This window comes from Salvelinus fontinalis, chromosome 2 (assembly GCF_029448725.1).
Source record: "Salvelinus fontinalis isolate EN_2023a chromosome 2, ASM2944872v1, whole genome shotgun sequence".
Lineage (NCBI taxonomy): Eukaryota > Metazoa > Chordata > Actinopteri > Salmoniformes > Salmonidae > Salvelinus > Salvelinus fontinalis.
The window spans coordinates 73,752,120-73,777,150 of record NC_074666.1 but is presented as its reverse complement, the minus strand read 5'-3'; the positions used below and the strand labels follow the sequence as shown (position 1 = coordinate 73,777,150).

The 25,031-nt window shown below is 43.0% G+C and overlaps 1 protein-coding gene across 3 annotated transcripts in view; it reads right to left on the bottom strand.

Moving 5' to 3' along the window:
* Positions 1 to 645: 645 nt before the first annotated feature.
* Positions 646 to 25,031, bottom strand: part of LOC129825350 (glutamate receptor ionotropic, NMDA 2C-like) — an 85,857-nt gene continuing 61,471 nt past the window's right edge. For 2 of the 3 annotated variants that reach the window (XM_055885384.1, XM_055885403.1), the window contains exons 5-13: positions 24,120 to 24,331; positions 12,542 to 12,710; positions 8,286 to 8,439; positions 7,641 to 7,841; positions 7,287 to 7,516; positions 5,060 to 5,220; positions 4,656 to 4,843; positions 3,997 to 4,229; positions 646 to 2,949 (exon numbers count right to left, since the gene is read on the bottom strand). In XM_055885384.1, coding sequence (XP_055741359.1) covers positions 1,321 to 2,949; positions 3,997 to 4,229; positions 4,656 to 4,843; positions 5,060 to 5,220; positions 7,287 to 7,516; positions 7,641 to 7,841; positions 8,286 to 8,439; positions 12,542 to 12,710; positions 24,120 to 24,331 — 3,177 coding nt within the window. In that variant the 3' untranslated portion in view covers positions 646 to 1,320. The remainder of the gene's footprint in view (positions 2,950 to 3,996; positions 4,230 to 4,655; positions 4,844 to 5,059; positions 5,221 to 7,286; positions 7,517 to 7,640; positions 7,842 to 8,285; positions 8,440 to 12,541; positions 12,711 to 24,119; positions 24,332 to 25,031) is intronic. The other variant, XM_055885393.1, reaches the window with a different exon arrangement.

Below are 25,031 nucleotides of genomic sequence, written 5' to 3'. Positions count from 1 at the left end.
TGTGTGTGTGTGTGTGTGTGTGTGTGTGTGTGTGTGTGTGTGTGTGTGTGTGTGTGTGTGTGTGTGTGTGTGTGTGTGTGTGTGTGTGTGTGTGTGTGTGCACGCATCTTGGAAGAATCACTGATAGGCTAATGTCATTGGAATCCCATGATGAGCCCTGAGAGAAGATTTACTGTCACGGGTATCACTGCTCAGACAATAGCATGGCCATCCGGGTCATATAGACAATTCAAAGCCTGTGTTAGGATTTGTTACCCACCTGAACATGTTTCTATTCCACTTCATCTTTTTAAAATGTATTTACGATGTTCAGCAGAATACTCATACAGTGATTTGATAGATTGATGACATATCACAGTTTCTGAACAGATTATGTGGGGTGTTAGTAAAATACAAATGTGTTCTTGTCTTTTAAGGAGCTGTAGTTGAGTTGTCTGCCCTATTGTTGGCATGTGAACTGAACACAGCGCTGTCTTGTGGATCTGATTTCCTGTGACCTTTCTGGATGAGTCAACAGAGGTGGCCCACTTAATGAACTGAAGCAGATACAAACATCTAGAGTCCTGGGACCTGACCTGCTATTCCATTCTGCTGGCATTCCAGACCATATGTGGAGTTTTACTCAGAAAAGGAAAATATAGACAATTCCAAAAGGGCCTTGAGGTGGCCTTGTCATTTATTAAAGTGTAGAGTAACAATGGAAATACAGATGATAATTAAACATTTTCCCTTTTAAAATCCAAGTCAAATTACATCAGTGACCACCGGAGCCAAAAAGCCTTAAACAGACAGCTTTCCCTAGAGCTCCTGGACTTACAAAAGTCGTGGAAGACATTTCTGTGGTTTGATAACAAAAGTATTATTCTCTTTTTATTTGTGTCTAAATTTAAATGGAAGGATACCGAAATGATTGAAGAGAAAAGTAAAATGTGTCTAAACTGAGTGAGCGGCTACAGTGTATTATCATCCAGGTCTCTCTCTCTCTCTCACAGCAAGACAGCATTTAAAAATATTTTAAATAACAATCAACAGGTTAAATTTGAAGGTATTAAATACTATTCAACGTTGTCTTTTCTTTTCTTATCGCTTAATGTTTACTTGACAATGTCCCAGCAGTAACAGCCTTTCAATGTCTTCTACTTCCTTCCGTCAGCCAAGGATATTATTGCACTGAGTAAACACTCTCAAGTCATCCATATTGGTAGCTAATTCATTCGTTTTTGCCTAAACCAAAGGCTGAGGGGAGGCCCCAGGTAGGCTTTCCTCTCCTCAGAGGGAGGGATAGTCCATCAGCCTGAAGGTATGGGGGGGGCTTGGGGCTCAGACCTCAGACTCCAGACTGGATACCCTGCCCCAGGTCTTTGGCACATAGGGACTGTTGACTCTTCTGGCCACCAGGACCTCCCTCCGATCCCTGCTCCCAGACCCGGGCAGGGGGGGCTCCTCCCGCGACCGCCCCACCGTTCCCTCGTAGCCCCCAAACATATTGTTCTGGTACACCACCTGCCGGTCCCCCATACGGGGCAGCAGGGCATTGTTGTTAGGGCAGTGGCTTGCACAGGGGAACAAGTGGCACATGTCCTTGTCGTAGAACTGCCCGGGCCCCTGGGGCAGCGGCCCCACGTATACAGGCAGGTCTGTGTAGGAGTTCAGGTAGGTGGAGTAGTGTCTGTGCACCACGGTGGAGGAGGAGCGCCGCAAAGCGGCTGCGTTCTGCAGGATAGCCTCCCTGTAGGATGGTAGCCGGGTGGACTGGGAGCACTTGAGCTTCTGCTGCTTGTAGGGGTAGGAACGCATATGGGCCGGGTCTAGGTAGGCAGGCTCAGCGGCCAGGGGGTAGCACAGGTTGTTCCCCTGGCTGCCGTACAGCTTATGGGGCTTGGGGTTGGCCACCACTACGCGGGGGAACAGGTCAGGCATAGTGGAGGTGGAAGGCTTCTCGCCCAGCTGGCGGATCCTGTCACTGCTCCAGGTGGCCTTGAGAAAAGAGGCCCGGCGGTTGACCTTGTCCTTCCCCAGCAAGGGCACATCCTCCATTCCAGGCTCCAGGTAGGGCTTCATGCAGGAGTTGCAGCTGGCACTGCCGCTGGGGTAGTGGCCCCCCATGCAGGCCATGGTTGATGCAGAAGGGGCGTGGTTGTTCAGGAGGTGGTTGGCCCTCAGCTCAGCCAGACAGGAAGTTGGCTCATCATAGTCGTTCCTCCCCCTGGTGTCTTGGGCCTCGGAAAACATGTAGCTGTGGGACCGCTTCTTCCTGCCCATGTGGTCAGGGGGGTAGCTGAACTTCCGTCCCAGGGGACCCTTGTGGTGTTCCACATAGATATCAGGCACCTGGAACTCTCTGTAGGGGACAAACGGGGAGGTGGGGTGCCGGGGCTGGCTCTCAACATACAGCCTGCTGCTGTGGTTGGGGTGTGGGTTGTGACTGGAGGTGCTGGGGGGAGCAGGGTCCCTCATGGCTATGTGGGGGCTGCTGAGGCTGGAGATGGGTAGGGTCCTCTCGTAGAAGTGGTGGCTGCCACGGGCCGGAAGGGTGTAGCGGAGCGGGGTAGGCCGCGTCACCACCCTAGATTTGTCCAGCAGGGGCTGGGTGGCGCTGTCCGAGTAGTGGATGGGGAAGGTGGAAGCGAGCGCCCTCTGGGGGTAGGGCGAGTGGTTGTCCGTGATGCTGGAGATGTATGGCAGACGGCTGTGGCCCATGTCTATAGTGGTTGCCACCCGAGGCGGCAGGCCAACCCGCACATTGTCGGCTCCTCGCCGGCTCCAGTTCTCTATGGTCTTGGTGGCATTGTCCAGGGAGTTCTCCACTCTGGTCGAGGTCACGATGTCCTTGGCTGTCTGCAGCATCTTCAGCATGTTGGCCTGGGTATAGTTGGTGGTGACATCAGGATTCTGGAGGTTTCCGTTGCGGTCAGAGTCCTCCACGCCATTGAAGCAGCTGTAGATTCCCTGTAGAGACAGCAAAGGAGGAGGAGGTTTTGGAACAGATCCACATTTCTCACCCGACACAAAGTTTGACAAGATTAAATCCCACAGGTGTTAATTATCTTTGGCCATTGTTTCTAATCATGACTTTAGAAAACATTATTGCTTGTGTTGATAACATTTACTTTGAGCAAATACAATTTCTATTAACCTGTCTGACCAATGAAGTGAAGACAATTACACAGAGAAGTGTGAAAGCCAAATTAGATTAAGGATTGTCCAAAATAGTTTATAGACAATTTGTTTTGTTTTGAAAGCTTGTATGCATTCAGGTCGATGTTAAACACACAAAAAACTGTGCAAGACAGTACATGAAAAAGCAGCAGCTGACCATGCACTTGCTAAATTAGTTTTCCAATTTTTATTTGGCCGGCTTTATTTTAATTTCAAATTGGGTCTCAGTCTAGAATCCTTAATCTCACCTCACCACTGTCAACACTGAGATGGATTGTTAATGGGCCTATTTGAATTCAATTTCAGATGAATCAGGACCGTAAGAGTATTGCACGGTCTCCATAAAGTCATTTTATGGCTTTTTACAAATTTTATTTTTGCATCATTTTTATTTTAGTGCCCTTGAAATATCCTGATCATGTACAGCTTTGACTTAGTGCATTACCAATATTTCCCAAGCATTACTGTGAGGCAAAAATCTAAGAAAGACAGAACTTTATGGTCAGGAAGTAGAACTTTTTTTCTGCTGTGTTTGTGAAAAGAGAAACAACACATTTTATGGTTTCTTAGACTTTGCAAAATGATGCCGTTGTTGCTGCTTTCATTGAATTGTTGCTTACACTTTATGTCATTTCTTTATGGAATTCATTACTATAAAAAACGGTTTTGTGCCTTAGATTAACAGATCAACTTTCCCATGGTGATTGGACCACATTCTCTCTGCAGAACCCAAGGCCTTCGCAATCTAAGACATGCCTCAGTGTGTACATCCCTATACATTAGGCCTATGTACCCTTTCCACTCCTGTCCCTCGGAAGAAGGGTCAGCCACACCTACCCTGCTGATGGCGAGCAGGAAGTCGAGGCGTTCAGACTTGCGTACTGAGTGTCTCAGCTTCCAGTAGAGCAGATGTTCCCAGCTGAACACCAGGAGACTGAGCCCCATGGCCACCAGCAGCATGTAGAAGACGCCCGCCATGTTATCTATGTCCAGCTTACTGCTCATCACCTCCTTCTTCTCGTTACGACAGATCCCTGTGAGCCACACCGTCTGCAGCTTCTGTGTGTCACCTGCAGCGAGCGGGAAGAACAGAACACAAAGAGGCTTGAAGGTGTGCATTAAAACACTCTTGCGCCAGTTGTTGTCATTGTGTGCCAATGCCAATCTCTCACCCTCATCACTCCCCTCGACCAGCCCCGACTCAGCATTTTACACGTGTTGTTCCCTGGATCACAGTCAAAACTCTATGTTACAGTACCTCTGAGTGATCCATGGTGCAATGTACGCCAGTATTTTCATTAAAGTTTTGTTTTTTCTAATCTCAAGGCTCTTTGGGTCTATACTAGCTTACTTGTGTGTGTTACGCATTTTTATCATTAATGGGCAGTTTACCAGTTTAGCAAATTTGGGAGTATTTGGGACCTAAAAGGATAAGTACAGCTAAGATTTACAGTTTGCCGCCCATCCCACTCCACACGGGGTTAATTGTAATTTACCATCAGCTAGGAACTGGAGCAGGGCCAGGTCTATAGGACGTTTCCATCGGGACTCCTTCTGCAAGGCGATGCCGTAGCCAGTGGTGGCAAAGACCTTCCCACTGCCGATGGTCACCAGCTTACAGCCCTCGTCTTTACCTGCCATGTAGTTCAGCACAGCAGCGTCATAGATGAAGGCATCCAGTTTCCTATGGATAATAACAATAGGGACTTATCTTGTGGGAAAATGCAATGATAGACAAATGTAATTGTACTATTTACTATTTAATTACCATGTAATAACTTATCTAATGAATTATAATGTCATCAAACATAAAATATTTGCTTTGACATTTTATAATGTGTTACGCTGATGTCTGTTTTCTGTCACTGACTGTGTATAATGATTATTTACAGAGTGTTACCCTGATTTGAGGCTGTTGAGGGCGTCCTCCACACCCTTCTGGTTGTATTTGACCATGTGGGCATGCATCTCAGGGTAGTTGCTCCGGATGTTCCTCTCTGTGCTTCCATTTGGGACCGTACCAAAACGAAACGGTGGATACTGCTCCTGTGGCTTCTGGAACTGTTTGGGAAATGTTTGAATTATAAATGCATGAACAAGAAACATTTTGAACAGGATACCCGACATGTCTAGGAAGAATACATGCACTGTTCATTAAATCCATTAAACAAAAAATCTAATACTTTGACATACTTGCATATTAAGTAATAACATGTAATATGTTTTTCTTCCACCCTCTCCTAAGCTCTGATGTTTCAACCCTTTTAGGTTCTAGATAGCACTTTATTTCTAAGAGTGTATGATATGCCAAGCAAACCCAGAGGCGTAAATATAAACCTCAAAGAAACTAACATAATGACACTGATCACCTTGTCCTTGACTACACTAGACCACTGTCTCTTTGATATCTGCCTGTACCCTCAAGTGCTGTTCACTTAATTAAGTGGTCAGCTAAGGTTAACCTCTCTATAATTCCTCTCTCAATTCGATGATTAGAGGGCACAATGAACAGAAATTAAGTCCAGGCTATACTTTCCAGAGAATTAGAAAATTACTTCTTCCCCCTTGACTATAATAAAAAATCCTAATTTCTCCTTATTTTGCCATGCCCATTTGATGCAGAGTGGACCATGTTCATTTAAATACCCTGACTGTGCAATATACTGGAAATAAATTGTACTTGTTCATTAATGCAAATACTTCCGTGAGCGATAATTCCTGGTAACCTTGGCTTGTCAGAATGAGAGAAATGTCCTCTGAGCCATTTCACATGAATTAATGAGACCCTTGGTGCCAGTCTTATGCATCCCACGGCTCACTGCTGTCTAGTGGAGGAGCTGGAGAGATGACAGAGGGTTGTCCTCATTCCCATTTGTCTGTATCCTGTACACTGGCTGCATTAGGATACTCAGCCTGTGTTCCTCATCTCACCCAACAGACCAAGGTTACGCTGCTGCTATGTGAATGAGGGAATGCTGTAGCAGTGTGATAGTGCCCCCAGGCACAGGATGTCATATAGTGCTCTGTGTTGTAAATGCCTGTTGGGAAGCAGTGAAAACCCTGACTAAAAGCATAGATGATGGTTGACCCATAGAGCTTGAGTCTAGCTGGCCAAAGTTAAGTGTATAGGATTCTTACAAAAATCTGTTAACATCTGACAGCTTGTACAGAAAGGAGAGACTAGCACAGACAGGGTCTAAAGAGGGAGGTGCCTGTCTGTACATGATGTCACTCTGAGGAAATGGCAAGGTCTTGTCCATGCATGACTCCATGCCTCTGAAGTGAACAGTCCCAGGAGGAGAAACAATCATCTGTCACTACATAAACACCAGTTACTGTCCTTTAACCAGTTTGTATTCCGCACAAGCCTCTTGTTTGAAACACTTTCAGAGAACGTCCCTTTTTAGAGATCATACAGCTCAATTGAAATGTTCCACCTGCAGTGTCCAGTCTGTCTATTCTCTCTGAGCTTCTGTGGATTCTGCCCTGGTTGATCTGTAGACTCACTGAACACTTTATGGGTTCTCTTCTTTTTTTCACAAAGTAGAGCTAATGGATTATGTGGGAAGAATATTAAATGAGTTCCCGGAATTCTAATGAGCAGTGGACAGCTTGGTCTTTTCCCTCAAATGCCTCTCTAATCCCTCAGTGCCTTAAAGCAAAGAGTCTACAAATCATTTCTAGCACTGAAGGTTTAACATGGATTTCCTTGTCAATACTGGTGTAGAGCACCTCCACAGGCCACACAAATATGCATAAGTTAATACTAGAATATATAATCACTGGCAGCTTGGCAAATCCACTGGTGTAATACAATCCAGGGGATTTTCACAGACATCATACCTAAAGACTTCAGGGATCTAATTTAATTTCACCACAGACGCTGGGAATCCTATTATGTTTTTAGTATGAGTGGAAAAAGTCACAGTCATGACATTGAGGCTCTGCCCGTGGTTATTTGTATTCTCTCAGACCGTTCGCAGCCAGGCACTGTTTGCTCATCAAAAATAGGCCACTCTATATTTTGCCTAAGCCTAACATCAAACACTACAGTATGTCCAGAATTCTTTCCCCCTTTCAAAGACTGAACACAGACAGAATTACCAATGACTGATGAATCCTCCTACCTTTTTGTCACTCAGTCCAGAGACTGTGTCAGTGTATTGCTCCTGGATCATGAAGGCTGCCAGGTTGGCAGTGTAGGAGGCCAGGAAGATGACAGCGAAGAAGGCCCATACCAGAACCATGACCTTGCTGGTGGTGCCCTTGGGGTTCTCAATTGGAACAGAGTTGTTGAAGACGATGCCCCACAGCAGCCACACAGACTTCCCAATAGTGAAGGTGGGGCCTCCGGGATCTGGAGAAGACAGGATGGTGGTTGTGGTAAAGACAGAAGGGATTCAGAGAGGGCGTATATAACATGTGTTTGCATTCCATTTCAATGTCATTTAATATTTTCTGTGATATAACTTTCAACCTACTTTTCCGTGACTTTCTACCTTTGCTGATACGGGAGGGTAGAGGTAGAGGGAAAGGTGGTCGGAGCTGACACTCACCCTTGGCGCTCACCAGACTCCGGTTGTACCCCACAGGGCTGCAGTACTCAAAGATAAACACTGTGACAGCTACCACCGTTAAGCACATCACAAACATCATCACCCACACCGCCGGACTGTAGGGCTCTATAGAGGAGGAGGGAGAGAGGAATCAGAACACCTATAGAAGAATCAGAACATCTTTCTGGCAAATGTTGAAACCATGTGCTCTGACAGCTGCTTGCTAGATAATGGCAAGGACAACGTGGTATTGTATTACCATAGTAGCACACTGTCAGCAGCTTCTGAAAGGGATGCTCTTTATGAAGTATTAAAGTAAGTAGCGTAGCCTTGAACGAGCCTTGGCTTTTGCGAGACGAACCACTCAGGAGAAGAAGCCTGTTCTCCTGTTTCTGTAGCGTGAGGCAGCTTGTTGTACGATATATTCAGTTGTGAGTTCTCTGTCCAGAGAAAGTACTATTTGCCATCTCTGTTTTCAGATGGTAAAACAAGCTTTTTTAAGCCAAGTCATTTGTTATCTCTGTAAAGAAACGTTTTGTTTGTTTACATGAGCAGGGTTAACGTGCTCACCAAGAAAGGCAGAGGGTGAGACGGTCCCGTTGCTCCTGGCGACCATCACACTGATCCCCGTCTCCACAAACGGCACGGAGAAGTCGATAATTTCTGAGCGCTCTTCGTTTATGGTCAGCGAGCCAATGGCCATGTCCGCCCGCTTGTATACCACCTAGGGAAAACGGAAGAGGACATTTTTATGACATAGAAAGTCTACAGTCTGTATGTTCCATGATCTGTAATAAATCAAACACTGTAGTAGGTGGGATTAGGGATGCCCCCTGTTGACCTGTTTGATTCATTTTATCTATCAACATTGATATGCAAGACTTAAATCCCGGTAGGTGATATACAGTGTGTACAGTATTATCCCTGATATACTACACAACCCATCCAGATAGATGCAGATAACAGCCCATGGTATCTACCCACCCATTCATGCAATGTCATCCATCATGCAATATCAATCCTAATTCCTAATCCATTAGATATTGTTACATATAGCATAGACCTAATTCCTGTTACGTAAGTCCCTGGCCCCGGCTGACAAAGTGTTACCAGCAGCAATTGGGCATTGTAAACACTGGCATACCAGACACCCCCGCAAGGCAGGGGGCCCACGAGCCATGGGGGCCCCACGAGCTCTGGGGGTCCATGCGCCTGTCATTGATGTCATCATTTTGACAGTAACCCTCCAAAAAGTAATTCATAAACCTTTTACATTTTTCAGGAATGTGACTGAAAATGTGAAAAAAATTAAATAGGCTACGACGGCGCCAACGAGTGGCACTTACTCAGGCGTTCAAAAGCACATATCAGACCGAGAGCCTAATGCTTATTAGGTCGTTCTTTATGAGTTTTAGTTCATAAAACAATCTCTCTGCAGAAGCGACAGTTACAGAGATGGTAAAAACAGCTTGATTGCCATAGCAACATCAAGGAAACTGGGCAGAAGGGAGTTGTGCCAGTTTTGTAACGTCTTTAATTGAGCCTCTCATTCTCCTTAATTGCCGACTTCAAGATGTTACGGAAAGAGATGAACTGTAAGGGAAGCTATGGGGACAGGTTGTCTGGATACAGGACGGTCAATAAATTGGCAGATGCAAACAGATTATCATCTTTAGCAGACAACAGTTCTTGAGGGCTTGAACAAAAAAGTTGTTTGCAATTTTGTTCATACTGGTGAATCGGCGTTTGACTTGTGTGGCTACAATATCAAGAGTCCTTTATCTCGGGTATATCTTGGCCTGCATTGATCAAGACTAAGTTTAAATTGTGTGCAGCTGTCTTTCCTGACAGTCTCAGGAAAGACTGTCTGGGTTAGCAATACTCAGTACAGAAAAACAGTCGGGCCTGCAACCTGGACCTACAGGCTGTGGTGAAAACGTTTACACACAAAAAAGGAGGACTTCAGAACACCAGGTTCAGGACAGAATTAAAGGAAAATTTTATTGATTTAATGAAATTTAGTTTGAATATTGCAGCCCATTTGTGTAGGCTATTAGCCAGACAAAACCCGCTGAGTTCAACAATAAAGAGTGACTGAATTTATCCTCAAGCCGACAACTTATTTTCCTATTGTTAGGCTATTTGATGGGACATTTTTATAAATAGCAGCTAAATACGGTATATAGCTATAGATAGTACACTGCATAATGAAACAATCCCTAGTAAGCTAGTGTTTTCAGGGTGGACTGTATTGTTTGGCATTATTAGTCTGGTTTTATGCACAACTTTCTATCCAATCTGGGAGAGAGCGCGAGGACGTCTCATGTCATGCAGGTTAAGGTAGCCTATACAAGACAGTTAAAAAGTAGCTGTTTAGTATGCTGTTGCATCTAATATTTATTTTACAATCTGCAATGGTTGAATTTCCAACTGTAATTACTGTAATTACATTATTGCCACGAGCCAGCAGTCTAAATATTACAGCATTTCGACTCCGTGTATAGCTTTGTGAAATGTTAAGCTTAACATGAGAAAATGATGACCAAATAGGCCTACCAATAAACATTTATCCATTAGCTAATGCAAAGCTAAACCCCGGCACCACAGAAAGCCTATCATTGATTTGATAGGCATGCAGCTGCATAGACCTTGCGGAGATCCAGAGAAACTGCGTCATGCCAGTGGTTGTGAAGCTGATAACCCTATATAAAGGTTGTTGCTAGTCTAGTCAGAGTCAGTCCTGTTGTTCTACCCCTGGCAGATCCTCCCTCCCTTCCCCGCAGTATGATATCTCCTCTTATTCACCTCTACTGACGTTTTCCCCTACACAACTGTAATGTTTAACATGCTGATGGACTCGATAATGGGTTTACAGTCCAGGCACTCTGCCTGGCATTGTCAGCCGTTACCGGTGCTACTGTGGCCAATGCCCCAGTGAGAACAATAGCTTCCCTGAAAACTAATGTTGTAACATCAAACTCTTCCCGAACACGGACAGCAAGAAGAATGAACTTCCAACAACTTCCTTCTGGAAAACTTCCCTGGTTTTCCAGAAATTATGGTTGGATTCCAGATCTCCTGCTTATGCCTACCAATGGGATTTTGGGAAAACCAGGGAATTTATTGAAATGTTGCAACCCTACACTCTAGTTTCCCTTTATTTGGATTTGGACCATAATACCTATTTGTTTTTATTAAGGGCAATTAGTTCATCGTTATTCATTACTTTTTCTTTTTAATGTTTATCTGAACTCAGCGCCGACATTGTCACACCCTGATCTGTTTCACCTGTCTTTGTGCTTGTCTCCACCCCCCAGGTGTCGCCCATTTGCCCCATTATGTGTATTTATACCTGTGTTCTCTGTTTGTCTGTTGCCAGTTTGTCTTGTCTCGTCAAGCGTACCAGCGTTTTCCCGTACTTCTGTTTTCTCTTTAGTCCCTGTTTTCTCGGTTTTGACCATTCTGCCTGCCCTGATCCTGAGCCTGCCTACCGTTCTGTACCTTTCGGACTCTGCTCTAGATTACTGACCTCTGCCTGCCCTGAGCCTGCCTGCCGTTCTGTACCTTTCAGACTCTGCTCTAGATTACTGACCTCTGCCTGCCCTGACCCTGAGCCTGCCTGCCGTTCTGTACCTTTCGGACTCTGCTCTAGATTACTGACCTCTGCCTGCCCTTGACCCATCGTTTGCCTGCCCCCTGTTTTTGTAATAAACTTTTGTTACTTCGAACTGTCTGCATCTGGGTTTCATAATGAGGTCTGATAAACAGAAACCTAAATCCCCAATGTCAAGAATTGAAACACGACCAATTTGAATGGTGTCTCTGAGCTCAGAGGAGGTAGAAAATGCTCTGTCATCGGTTATATCAAATGTGGTAATTGATCATATTTATTTTACAGTTATAGGAAATGTGAAATCTTTAAAGTCATTTAACATTTGATTGTTACTATATGTAGAAATCATTTCAGTCATGTTGTCACGTTCCTGACCTGTTTTCTGTTGTTTTGTATGTGTGTGATAGTCAGGGCGTGAGTTTTGGGTGGGCAGTCTATGTTTTCTGTTTCTATGTTGGTTTTGGGTTGCCTGGTATGGCTCTTAATTAGAGGCAGGTGTTTTGCGTTTTCCTCTAATTGAGAGTCATATTAAGGTAGGGTGTTCTCACTGTTTGTTTGTGGGTGATTGTCTTCCGTGTCAGTGTATGTGCGCACCATACGGGACTGTTTCATTGTCGTTAGGTATTTGTAGTCTGTTCCTGTTCGTGCGTTCTTCACGTTGTATGTAAGTTCGTGTCCAGGTCTGTTTACTTCGTTTTGTTGTTTTGTAAAGTATCAAGTGTTCTTCGTGTGTTTAGTTTCGTCTTGTTTATTAAAATTCATTATGTATTCACAACCCGCTGCATTTTGGTCTTTCGATCCTTCTCTCCTCTCCTCGTTTGAGGAGGAGGATTACGACACCCGTTACACATGTCAAGCCCTGTTCCCCCACTTTTCATGAATAGGAAAAAATAGCATATGGTTTTTAATATTTTAATAATATTTGTACTATATACTTGAGCTTGTCCTCAAAATCGAGTACACCTCAGCAATTTACAACACCTTTTTACCAGAATGGTGAGTGCTAGACCTTTCTAGAACTATGCAGCAGTACTAGTTATTGTTTATGGCCATCTCATGAAAAATAATTACTTTTGTGTATGTCTATATAAATGGAAATAAAAGTTTTGTATTATCCTTCAATTTTATTGGCTAAATCTAATGTATTTAATATGCAAACTTTTTAGCAGGTGACTAATTATAATGCTTGTTAGAATAACCATCATCTCCTTACCTCTCCGATCATGCCGTTCCAACTGCCTCTGACCAGCTTGCCGTGCTTCCCGTTGGTGACCAGGTAGAGGTCGTATGAGAATTTGGTGGTGCGGGACAGCTTCTTCAGGATGTCTATGCAGAAACCCTTACAGCACAGTTTGGTGTAGGGCTCAGTATGACCCACAATACTGGGGAGACAGAGGACAAAAAAATACACTAGAATAGTAAAGATTTACAAATCCTTCAACAGTAGCAATTTTACCCCTTCTACTGTGACCTGGGTTAACACTAGAAGAGCTAACCCAGCAAACCAAAATTGGTTCTGTGAAAGTTACCAGAACATTCATTAGGTCGCGGCAAATGTTCTCATAAGACAAAAACTGTCCAGTCGTGCTGATGATTCAAGAACGTTTGTACAAAACATTTCCCCGATGTTGCAAGAACATTCCTAGAATGCATTTAATCTCTTCTTTAAAGGTTCTCAGAATGTTCTTTAGGTTTTGGGAACAATCTGGTGAGAACATTGTAGGGCCATAAGAAAATATATGTTCCCAAAACACAATCTGTCCAGTTGTGCAGATAATTCTATGTTTCTTTTAGGGTAAAAAAAAATACAAAGTATGCTCAGTTGTAATAACATGCATACAATGTTTAAGTTAGGTTGCACAGCACATTCCTATAATGTTGTAAGAATGTTGACAGAACACCTGGTCTAAGTTCTTTAAAGGTTCCCAGAACATTTAAATAAGTTATGAGAGTTGTCTGGGATGTTGCAAGAATATTCTTGTGATATTCACACAGGATGCAAAAAACATTCCCACAATGTTGCACAATTTCCAAATAAATCAGTTTTTATGACGTTCATAGTATATTTATTTTAGGTTTAACATAATATTGCATTGAGGTTCACACAATATACATTTGACCTTGTCTGAAGGTCCTCAGAAATGTTCAAAAATGTTATATTTAAGTTTAACCTAATATTACCACAACATTCTCAGCACGAGAATTTGTAGCTCCTTAAAGCATGATAAAGCAGATTGGAATACATCTCCATTATGTTTATCTTCTGATTTAAGGGCAATTTGCATTTGAAGGTGATCTAGAGACACATGGAATTTTAATTTCTTTCAAAGGACATTTGAACATTTACACATGATTTAATTCAGTCGCACACGACTCCAACACCATCATTAAGTTTGCAGATGACACGACTGTGGTAGGGCTGATCACCGATGACGATGAGACAGCCACAGGGAGGAAGTCAGAGACCTGACAGTGTGATGCTAGCACTACAACTTCTCCCTCAACGTCAGCAAGACAAAAGAGCTGATCGTGGACTACAGGAAAAGGAGGGCCGAGCACACCGCCATTCACATCGACGGGGCTGTAGTGGACCGGGTCGAGAGCTTCAAGTTCCTCGGTGTCCACATCACTAAGGACCTATCATGGTCCAAACACACCAACACAATTATGAAGAGGGCACGACAATGCCTCTTCCCCCTCAGGAGGCTGAAAAGATTTGGCATGGGCCCTCAGATCCTCAAAAAGTTATACAGCTGCACCATTGAGAGCATTTGACTGCCTGATCACCGCTTGTTATGGCAACTGCTTGGCATCCGACCGCAAGGCGCTACAGAGGGTAGTGCGTACGGCCCAGTACATCACTGGGGCTGAGCTCCCTGCCATCCAGGGCCTCTATACCAGGCGGTGTCAGAGGAAGTTGTCAAAGACTCCAGACACCCATTTCACAGTAAAGTCTACACCTGTTGTATTCAGTGCATGCGACAAGTACAACTTTAATTTGATCATATAACATTTCATATGTTGATAATCTGCACATGTGGGTTCTGAACCTGCAATGTTTGGTTCTCAAGACAGGTCTTTTATCCTCTGCAACACCAGGGAAGATCTCTTACATTTTATTTTTTCAGCATATACTGTAGCCATGGCAGTGTGGTCAGTCAGGAATTCCATTCTTCCTTTTTAGTCTTCTTAGACGTGACTAAGCCAGGGAAATACTGGTAGCTGGGTTATACACCCTCACTTTACCCATCCTCTTTATATGCTGCGTACTTGGGGGCCCAAATTTACAAAGTATCCAAGATTATGAGTGCTGATCTAGGATCACGTTTGCGTTTCAGATCGTGAAAAATAGGGCAGGGGAACCATGTCTCAACCGCGTCTCAAAATAGGAATTATATCGAATGTGTTTTTGAAAAGTTGAACAGTCAATTTTTACACAACGTTACAAATTTTACGGTCAGTCTAAATTCTGCATTTCTGTTGGATTTATACATTTGTACGAAATAAAGACAATATCTTTTAGTAGATTATATCTGAGCCTCAATTTCATTTTTTTTAAAGAAACATGGTTAAAGAAAATCTGGGATTGAACCTCAATCTTGCAGCCAAATCATTAACCATGTGACATCAGGAGATAGCTGTGGTATTGTGGGGGTTTTCAGTCTAATATGGTCAATCAGGACACAGAACACAATTTCTGAGTTATTAAAATATTCCCATCATATCATATTCCCAGCAACTGTAGACGTGGGCTAGGAGAGGACGGACAGAGTAGCTGTTCTACCACACGACGACGGTACTACCAAGTAACCGTTCTACCACCAGACATTCTTCAAAGGACAACCCGGCCTTCCATCTACGACCAACCGATCAAAGCGCAGCTCAGAGTAAATATTTATGGCATTTTCCTTTTCCAAATGGGCGGTTATTTAGAATGCATAAGATTCTGTATTTACGATAGCATAGCTGCCAACGGCCCGATAGAGACACAAAATCTTTTTTGTTCCTCAGTCTTCCCGCTCTTTCATTCAAAACCCAACCCTTTTTCTTTGTGTAACCAGCCGTCATATCTTTTCCGTCCGCTAGGGACGTTTTCCTTTATGACATAATTTGTAATCAATGTATGATCCATTCTGTGTAGATGTAATTCTGTGTGATTATTTAGGTATTTTGTAAAAAAAAAAAAATTCAACCAAATGTTGTATTGCTGATTCAACTTGTTTGCCAGGGTTCGTAAAGATAACCAAGAATTTACAACTTTCAGATGAGACTAAATAAGGTGACGATTAAATATTGACTGCTACTGATGTAAAAGATTACTAGGTCTTTAAGAGTTTATTCGGAAGATAACAGCTCTATAAACATTCCTTCATGGTGCCCTGACTTTCTAGTTAATTACATTTACCCGATTAGCTTAATTAGCCGCAACCTAACAAATATTCTGGGAAATTTCATCGAACCAATTTTGGTTTGCTGGGAAAACATTACTGGTACATTGTGTTATGACATTACCTGGAAACTTAATGAGAACTTTTGGGGAATGTCCTGTGGTGGTTTTTACATATGTTGTTCACAACATTTTAGAGAATGTTAGGAAAACAATACAAGGATATTTATTTTAAAACATAAAATTGTATAAATATATAAAAAACATTCATTAAATTATTTTTGAATGTTATCAACCATAAATGGAACTTAAAGGGAATCTTTGCTAATGTTCTGGAAATGTTCCCAGTTTGCTTGGAAGTGAGTCATTTTGACTCAATATGAATTTAAAATTGAAATATCTTATCATGTTTGAAGTCATCCCCCACTCCTTACTTGACTTTTATGAGTCACATGCAGATAAAAAGTTTTAAGTGTTTGGAGACATGAGCTCTATTTCAAAATATCACTTTTTCCAAGAATAACCACTGTTCCAGGAGCTCCACACTTGAGCATGAAGCAACATATATCCTACAGTAACATAAACTAATGAAAATGATATACTTTGTTCTTTGAAATAATACTTTTTTCATTATCCAAGAACTTCATTTACACAACCCAAATATTTTTTTCCCGATAGCATATATGAAATGTATGATCATATCTCCCTCAATGTGATCAAGACAAAGGAGATGATTGTGGACTACAGGAAAAGGAGGACCAAGCACACCCCCATTCTCATCTGTAGTGGAGCAGGTTGAGAGCTTCAAGTTCCTTGATGTCCACATCACCAACAAACTATCATCATGGTCCAAACACACCAAGACAGTCGTGAAGAGGGCACGACAAAGCCTATTCCCCCTCAGGAGACTGAACAGATTTGGCATGGGTCCTCAGATCCTCAAAAAGTTCAAAAAGCTCAAAAAGTTCTACAGCCGCACCATCGAGAGCATCCTGACTGGTTGCATCACCACCTGGTATGGCAACTGCTCATCCGCTGACCGCAAGGCACTACAGAGGCCAGCCACCCTAGTCATAGATTGTTCTCTCTGCTACTGCACGGCAAGTGGTACCGGAGCGCCAAGTCTAGGTCCAAAACGCTTCTTACCAGCTTCTACTCCCAAGCCATAAGACTCCTGAACAGCTAATCAAATGGCTCCACAGACTATTTGCATTTTATGCTGCTGCTACACTCTGTAAATTATCTATGCATAGTCACTTTAACTCTACCTACATGTACATATTACCTCAATTACCTCAACTAACCTGTGCCCCCGCACATTGACTCTGTACCGGTACCCCCTGTATATAGCCTCGCTACTGTTATTTTACTGCTGCTCTTTAATGATTTGTTATTTTTATTTTTTACTTATCTATTTATTTACTTAAAATCTCTTAAGGATCCGCCCCTTTTTTTCAATTTTTGCCTTAAATGACGTACCCAAATCTAACTTCCTGACCTCAGGCCCTGAAGCAAGGATATGCATATTCTTGGTACCATTTCAAAGGAAACACTTTGAAGATTGTGGAAATGTGAAAGGAATGTAGGAGAATATAACACAATAGATCTGGTAAAAGATAATACAATAAAAAAACAACCGTTCTTTTTTTTTAACCATCATCTTTGAAATGCAAGAGAAAGGCCATAATGTAATATTCCAGCCCTGGTGCAATTTAGATTTTGGTCACTAGATGGCAGCAGGGTATGTGCAAAGTTTTAGACTGATCCAATGAACCATGGCATTTCTGTTTAAAATGTTGTATCTAGACTGCCCAAATATGCTTAATTTGTTTATTAATAACTTTTCATGTTCAAAATTGTGCACTCTCCTCAAACAATAGCATAGTATTCTTTCACTGTAACAGCTACTGTAAATTGGACAGAGCAGTTAGATTAACAGGAATTGAAGCTTTCTGTCTGGGAAATGTTCTTGTTACTTACAACTTCATGTTAAGGGCTTGTAAGTAAGAATATCATTGTAAGGTCTACAACTAAAATGTCAAAGATTTGATTTGATTTATATTGGACCGTTAGAATGTTGGAGTCAAAATGACTAGGTTTGGGTTGAAGGGGTTCCCTCCAGGCCAGGGTTTCTAGTGTTAAGGCCAATACAAAGGCAGTCCAATTATTTCCTAGATCTGAAAGGAACAGCTATGCATGAATTAAGAATGCAGACAACAAAAATATTGTTGTGAAATGTAATTAATCTGCTCACAGCTATCGGTTTTCTGATAATGAATATTGTTTTGTTTGTTACCATTGCAGCTTGTTATTGATTGAGACAGACAGGTGTGAGTTGATTAATATAAAGGTGGCCATTTGTCGCTCATCCAGGGTTATTAATCGGTGGAGAAATTTTATTGGCTGAGAGTTTTTGGGGATATTCACAAGTCTTCACCTGATTCATGTTCTTATTGAATAACGACTACAGAGCTCCTGTACATGGATTGGATGTGAATGGAAGAGATGAGTGACCAATGGCATGTCATAATGATTCGATAATGCATGGGGATGAATTAGGAACTCAGCTAATGTGGCCATTTTCAATCAAGATAGTCGATGCACCAATTCCACCCATCAGGTTACAAACAGTAATAACATTGTTGTAAACACATCTATTCTGGTTTCATAAAAGCCCATCGTTAACTTCATGCTCCTGGAGCAATAGAACAAGAGGCTTCAGCTTATATGGCAAACATCTCATTAGCATGATTCCCTAAAGGAGATATGGGAGGAAGAAACATACCAGAAGAAGGTGGAGGAGGGAGAGTGACAGAGAGAAACAGAATGGTATAAAAAGACCTCCTTGTTGTGTGCCCAGGAGCTGACGTCAGGAGTGGGGTTGCAGGGAGAACTGGAGGGACTGGGCAGCTCCACAGGCCTGCGCATTATGTCATGGCTGCGACAGATGGACGGACAGCTGGGGCTGACCAAAACAAATCTGACACAAATTAATCACAAACAAACAAAAGCAGGAGTGAAACACAATGCTGGATTATTTGCTGCCTGGCTAATGGTGGGCTCGTCCATGGCAGATAACCAGCCTACATACTCAATCCTGTAGACCTTGCCCCATTACCAATGTCTTTTGGGGCTTAAAGCAATATTTCCTCTTCAGGCATTGCCCTGTCTCTTTATCTCGACCCCCCCCCCCCCCCCCCCCCCGTTCCCTACCCTGGGCGAAACAATTTGACCTAAACCTCAATGCAACACACACATCTTTATGCTAAGCCATGGTAACAAAGTGTACACCAGCATGGGGCCCACTACATGTGGAGCGGCTGGAATGACCCTGACAAAGTCGCTTTACCTGTATACACAACCACTGTACTGATCTACAGAGAGAGAGAGAGAGAGAGAGAGAGAATGAATCCAGGGGAACTAAATGGACAGCACTAGCTGCGCATATCAAGTGGAGGAAGCTGACGCTGGTATAATCCATTCCTCTAAATTATCAACAGGATAACCAGGTACGTGATTAGGAAAATGTCCTCCAGTTTCACACTAACTGGATTATGGGAGCGTCGTTGGAATATGTGGGTGGAAAACATAGTGACGTCATTAACAGTGTGTTGGAGACTTGAACAGGGTTCAAATTAAACATTGACTCTTGGGGGTCCCCAGCGTCTCTTAGGGGCACACAATGTCTCTTGGAGGCGCACATATTTTACTTTTTTCAAGGGACCACATTGATATTGCAGCAGTTCGAGGATGTTAGACACCTCCAGTATAGAGCTAAGGAGAAAACAGACAGTCAGAAAGAGGAGGGGCTCATTCCATAGCTCACTGACAGTGGCACATAGGGAGGGGCGGTGTGGGGGACCAAGTGAACCATGATGGGATGCAGAGAGCACTAATGACACATCACCCTTAACCTCCCTCAGACCTTCAGACTAATGGAGTGTGTCCTCAGCCCTCAGACACATGGGAAGAGGAGGAGGGCGAGGGGCAATGAGACGCGCAGACAGCCGATGGAGGCGCAGAGCTGCAGCCGCAACAAAAGGAAACAAATGAAGTGTTTGGAGGAAACGAGTGGGTGGTGTGAGACATCGCAGAGTAAACAGACAGGTCCCAACATCCCCTGTCTCACCAGCTGCCAGGGATCACCGCTGGGAGGTTAAGTGGGCTTCTGATTGCATCCAAACAGGTTTGGGAATATAAGAGAATATGTGTGTGTGTGTGTGTGTGTCTGTTTGTGGTGTGTGTGCTTGTGGTGTGTGTGTGCACATGTGTGTTCACGTGTTTGTGTGTTTGCTACAAATGTGTGTGTGTGTGTTGTTGTCACCACAAAAACAATTATTTGTGTAAATGGGTATCTGCTTGTTATCTGAAGGAAATCCAAAGGCTCAGTTGTTTTGGGTCCCTATATCCAGCAGGAATCCCTTGATACATTCACCTTTGAAACAAACTTAATTAGACCACGGTGCTGTGGATTGTTCCTGCCAATGTAGGGCTCGGGGGGCTCACCGACTGCTGAACCCAGTCTCAGTTTTAATCAAATCAACCTATTATCATCTCGCTCTCATTAGGCAAAATTGTTATATGATGACATCATCGTTTAACGTCAACGCTACTGTTCACCTAGGGATCACCAGCAATGGCAAGAGGCTAATGCGCTGACGTGTGGTCACTGTAAGGGTCTGTAACAAGCTAGTGAAGTGAAAAACATCACAAAGAGCTTTACAGAAGAATAGGACTTGTGTCTCTGGACAACCTGACACATAAGGAGGAGTTATATCAGTCTGACCACAGTGGAGCAGAGTGAACAGAGTGACTGTTTGTTTTGTCTCTTCAAGGAGGAATAAGCGTGTCTCCATGCGAAGCCGCACAGATGGTCCGGTACGCAGGCTTCCTCGTTTCTCTCGTCTGCTGAGGGCTTGAGGGATTGGAACACAGGGCCCAGAAATACTCCCGCCTGACGGATGGCTCGTGGCGCTGGCACCCAGCTCGGACGAGTCGTGTAGGTGTGAGTTATGGGCGATACGGGCCTCGGCGGGAGTCTTGGGGCATGGAAGCGGTTTCTGAGAGAGGCCGCTGATGGCCCTTAATAAATGAGAATGCCAGGTCCTCTAACTCCCTGTCCTGCCGGCCAGGAAATATGACTGGCGGCCAGGATTAAAAAAACACCACAGCCCTGGGGTCCATTATTAGCATCAGCCCCCAGGACTGGTCTTTAGTGGCATGGCTGTTGGTGTTTTACCATTATCAATCATTGGGCCTCTATCTCAACCCACTAACTGCATCTTTTAGTTGCTTACTTGGTTTAGCCAATTTCTCCCATATGAACTCAAGGAAAATATTTCCTTGTTCAACATGGCAAACTGCAATCTAAGTCAAGACAAAACACACTAGAACTATGCAGATTATAATAATGGGGTGTTTGGTCAGTGCAAGCTAAAAAAAAGATCTGGTCTGCTTCCCAAGCAGATTTTCACTGAATTGAGCTCATCCCCTCTTCTCATTAACAACCATTGTCAGTAATGGATAATGTTTCCTTTCCCCATATCCATTCACTAATGAACATCACTATCAGTCTCTAGGTGTCCAGGATTGATGAGGCGGCCTAATCGGCCCATCTAATTGATATCCCAGCAAGCAGCACATATATTTCCCTTATTGGGTCACACTGTGAATACTGTGATGTCGCACTCTGGCTGTCTGCTTTAATGAAGATCTCACCCCATTGTATGATAAGGACTCATGGCTGGGCTAATGGTAGGGGAAGAGGCTGTTCATCCTATTCACACCTAATGGCACTCTCCAAGTTACAGTCCAAATGAATCAACCACAGCATGTTCTACATGTTGGAGCTGTCATTAATATGGTGTCTGTGGTAGTTCTTAGCTCAGTTTACGTTCAACAAGTAGTGGCAATCTGTCATTCAGGTCAGGTGTGGGAGAGCCCCACCTGATTTGAGCCCCACCTGTTCAGCTAAATAATGTGTTGCCTGTTTTGCATGTTATTTTGGGATTAATATGTGTCACATATCAGTTTGCAAACAATGATAAATTAAACTTTTTTATCAGCTTACAAACACGGTCTTTTTTTTTATTTCTTGAGGTAGACAGCTCCAAAATGCAGGTGTTTCAGCCTAGCTCAGTGCTTCTGTGGTGGTGGGGCAGCCAGCGGAAAATACGGAGAGTTCGCAATGTTCTTTAGTTGCGCCGTGATTGGCTCAGTGTTCTGTCACTCATGGGGACGCTACGTTACCGCAAAATCTACAGGGAGAGCTCAAAAATTCAAACCCCATTGGGTGCTGCAATAGAGTTACATTAGAAGTGCCCATCCATGAAGGCTCAAGGTAATTGGCCACAGATAAAATGATGTCAAATCACATTATATCTACCATAGCTTTGATTGGACTGATCATGTCAACATCATACTTTCAAAATCTTAGCTAACAAGCTAGACAAGCAGTCATCATCATGAATTACGTCAACAATCTACTGGCAAATTATTTTCAATCCTTGTCATATGAAGAAAAATTATAGATAAAACGTATCGGTGCTCATCGGCCATTGGACATAAACATTACACAACAAGTTGGAAATCGCAAGTTCAACAATGAGGGATTTGGAAGAAATCAGTGGATAACTGCAAGCATTGCAAAGCAATCACTAGCCTGCTATTCAGTGGAGTGGGTGTGTGGTCCAAGTCTGGGTTTAAGGGTCTCTTTTCCAAGCTTAAAATTATAAACATTCACATGCTATGAGCCAGAAAAGGTTGAATATATTGGTCATGCTGGGAACTCTGAAACAACTGGGAACTGGGAACTCTGAAAAAAACGAGCTCCGACAGGGAAAATACGTTTTGAACGGTCATCCAACTCGGAACTCCGGCCTCTCTCTAGAGCTCTGACCTGAAGATCACTGACTTCATGATTCGACCTTGTTTATTTCATAGTTCCCAATTGTCTTGAAAGGACCATAAATCCAGAGAATGCCAGACTTTGATGACCACAAAGATTGACGCTTCACCTTCCTGTTCAAGTGAGCACAGCACAAGAAGTTGAGTCCAAAATGTCTTGTATGCTGCTGCATAGATGATGTAATATGCCAGGGAGATATGTATACTGTAGCTAAGAAAGTAATACGAAGTGTATGTTGTGAAGTAATCTGTTAGTAGCCTATGTGCCTCACCATAATAATTTGGTCCCTTTCCCCATCATAATTTAGCCTACTGTTCTGACTTGTTGGTGCGCATGTAGCCTATAGCCTGTTTTAGAGAAATGTAATCATTGAATATTGTAAGAGCTTTCATTGTCTGCTTATATACCCCCTTTATTTATCCTATGGTTCTGACTTGGTATACAGGGAGAATACTGTAAGAACGATCCATGTTCTGAATTCTGTCACTGTACATTTCAAAAGTGGTGAACAAATAGTTATATTGACTATGTCCGTCCTAGATCATTATTCTCTTCATCGAAATTACGGATTGCCTCTTATCCGCTTCTCGTCCCCTTATGCCATAGTTTGTACATCTCAATTGTCAGTAGAACCACATTTTTGTTTTAAGCAAGTCAGTCATATCAGCTATGTTTTTTTTAAAGGCAGTAAACGAGGCTGAATTAACTGTTTCGCTGTCAGACAAGGCTCCGCTGATAGCCAGGTGTAGCAGTGTTAAGGATTCACTCCATGGTGCTGAACAGCTTTATGTAGGGCCTAATGCCACTCTAAATAATGCCACTTTAATAATGTCTACTTATCTTACATTACTCATATCACGTGTATATACTGTATTGAGAAAAATCACTGGACACTTTAATAAATGGATCACTAGTCACTTTAAATAATGCCACTTTAAATAATGCCACTAATAATGTTTACATATCTTACATTACTCATATCACATGTATATACTGTATTTTATACCATCTACTGCACCTTGCCTATGCCGCTCGGCCATCGCTCATCCATATACTTATATGTACATATTCTCATTCACCCCTTTAGATTTGTGTGTATTAGGTAGTTGGTAGGGAATTGTTAGATTACTTGTTAGATATTACTGCACTGTTGGAACTAGAAGCACAAGCATTTTTCTACACTCACATTAACATCTGCTAAACATGTGTATGTGACCAATACAATTTGATTTGATTTGAACAGTTTGTGGGCACTGTTTGTCACCGTTATAGTGCAATTAATGTATTATTTAGTGTTGTTTTGTGTAGTGGCTTTGCTGGCATGCATCCCACCAAGATATACATGCTAAAATCGCCACTGACAACAAAGTAATGGTTAGTGAAACAGGATAATGGCTGTACATCACCATAGTAGTACACTACACTTTTATGTTTCATTCTTCTCATCAGAAAAAGTTTGTCGTCATTAATATCAGAGAGGAATATTGTTCCACTCACGTCTCTGTCTTGTTGGACTGGCGGCGGCAGGGCACAGTGTTGCTGACACAGGTCCCAGTCATGGGGTCGACAGCCTCCACTATGACAAAGGGACGTTCCTCCAGTGTGGCCACAGTCAAGTGTCTGTTATCTGATACGGGCTCCAGATAGGTGCCGTAGCGAGGCCACACCGGGTATCTCATCTGCAGGATCCCCATCTCATAGTTCCCCACCTGGAAGAGGAGAGAGCGAAGGGAAAATAACAGGCATGAGTCATACTTTAGCTTATCGGTATTCAAACCTGCAATACAATCGCATCTCAAACTACTCCTCAGAGATTTCCATGCAGCCGTGTGGGAAATGCCTGGATAGATTAAGTCGAGGAAATGTTATTTCCAGGTCTGCATTTTTTGTTATCAATTTTCCTGTGTATTTTGTTACAGAAAAAAACTAAATACATTTTACTGTTGAATGCTAAGTGATGGATTCTCTCATTTCCACAAGGAAAACATACAGTCGATCAAATATATATCAGGATGCAGAAAGACAAGATCTTTGCCCATTTCAAATAGACCTCAACAATCCTGAGGCAAACACTGTGAAGTTGCACCACCTGTGACGTCTCCTTGCACTAAGTTAGAGAAGTTTGTCTAGTCTCACTCTGAACATCTGTACTTAAGCTGTGAGGATCAGCCGGTCACAGAGGACCAAACTCTTCATCTGTTGTTTCCTCCATTACCAAACACAGTTGTCCATCTCAGTGGTGAGAAAGTAGTTCAGTATGCTGAACAGCACTTCTCTGCTTCATTGCAGTGACTCAGAAAAAAAGTGATCACACACAGTAATTAAACTGTGGCTTTTACAGAGCCCAAAGCAGTAACACTTCTATTATTGTTCTCTATGGTTTTATGTGTTGAGAATGAGGTTGTAAAC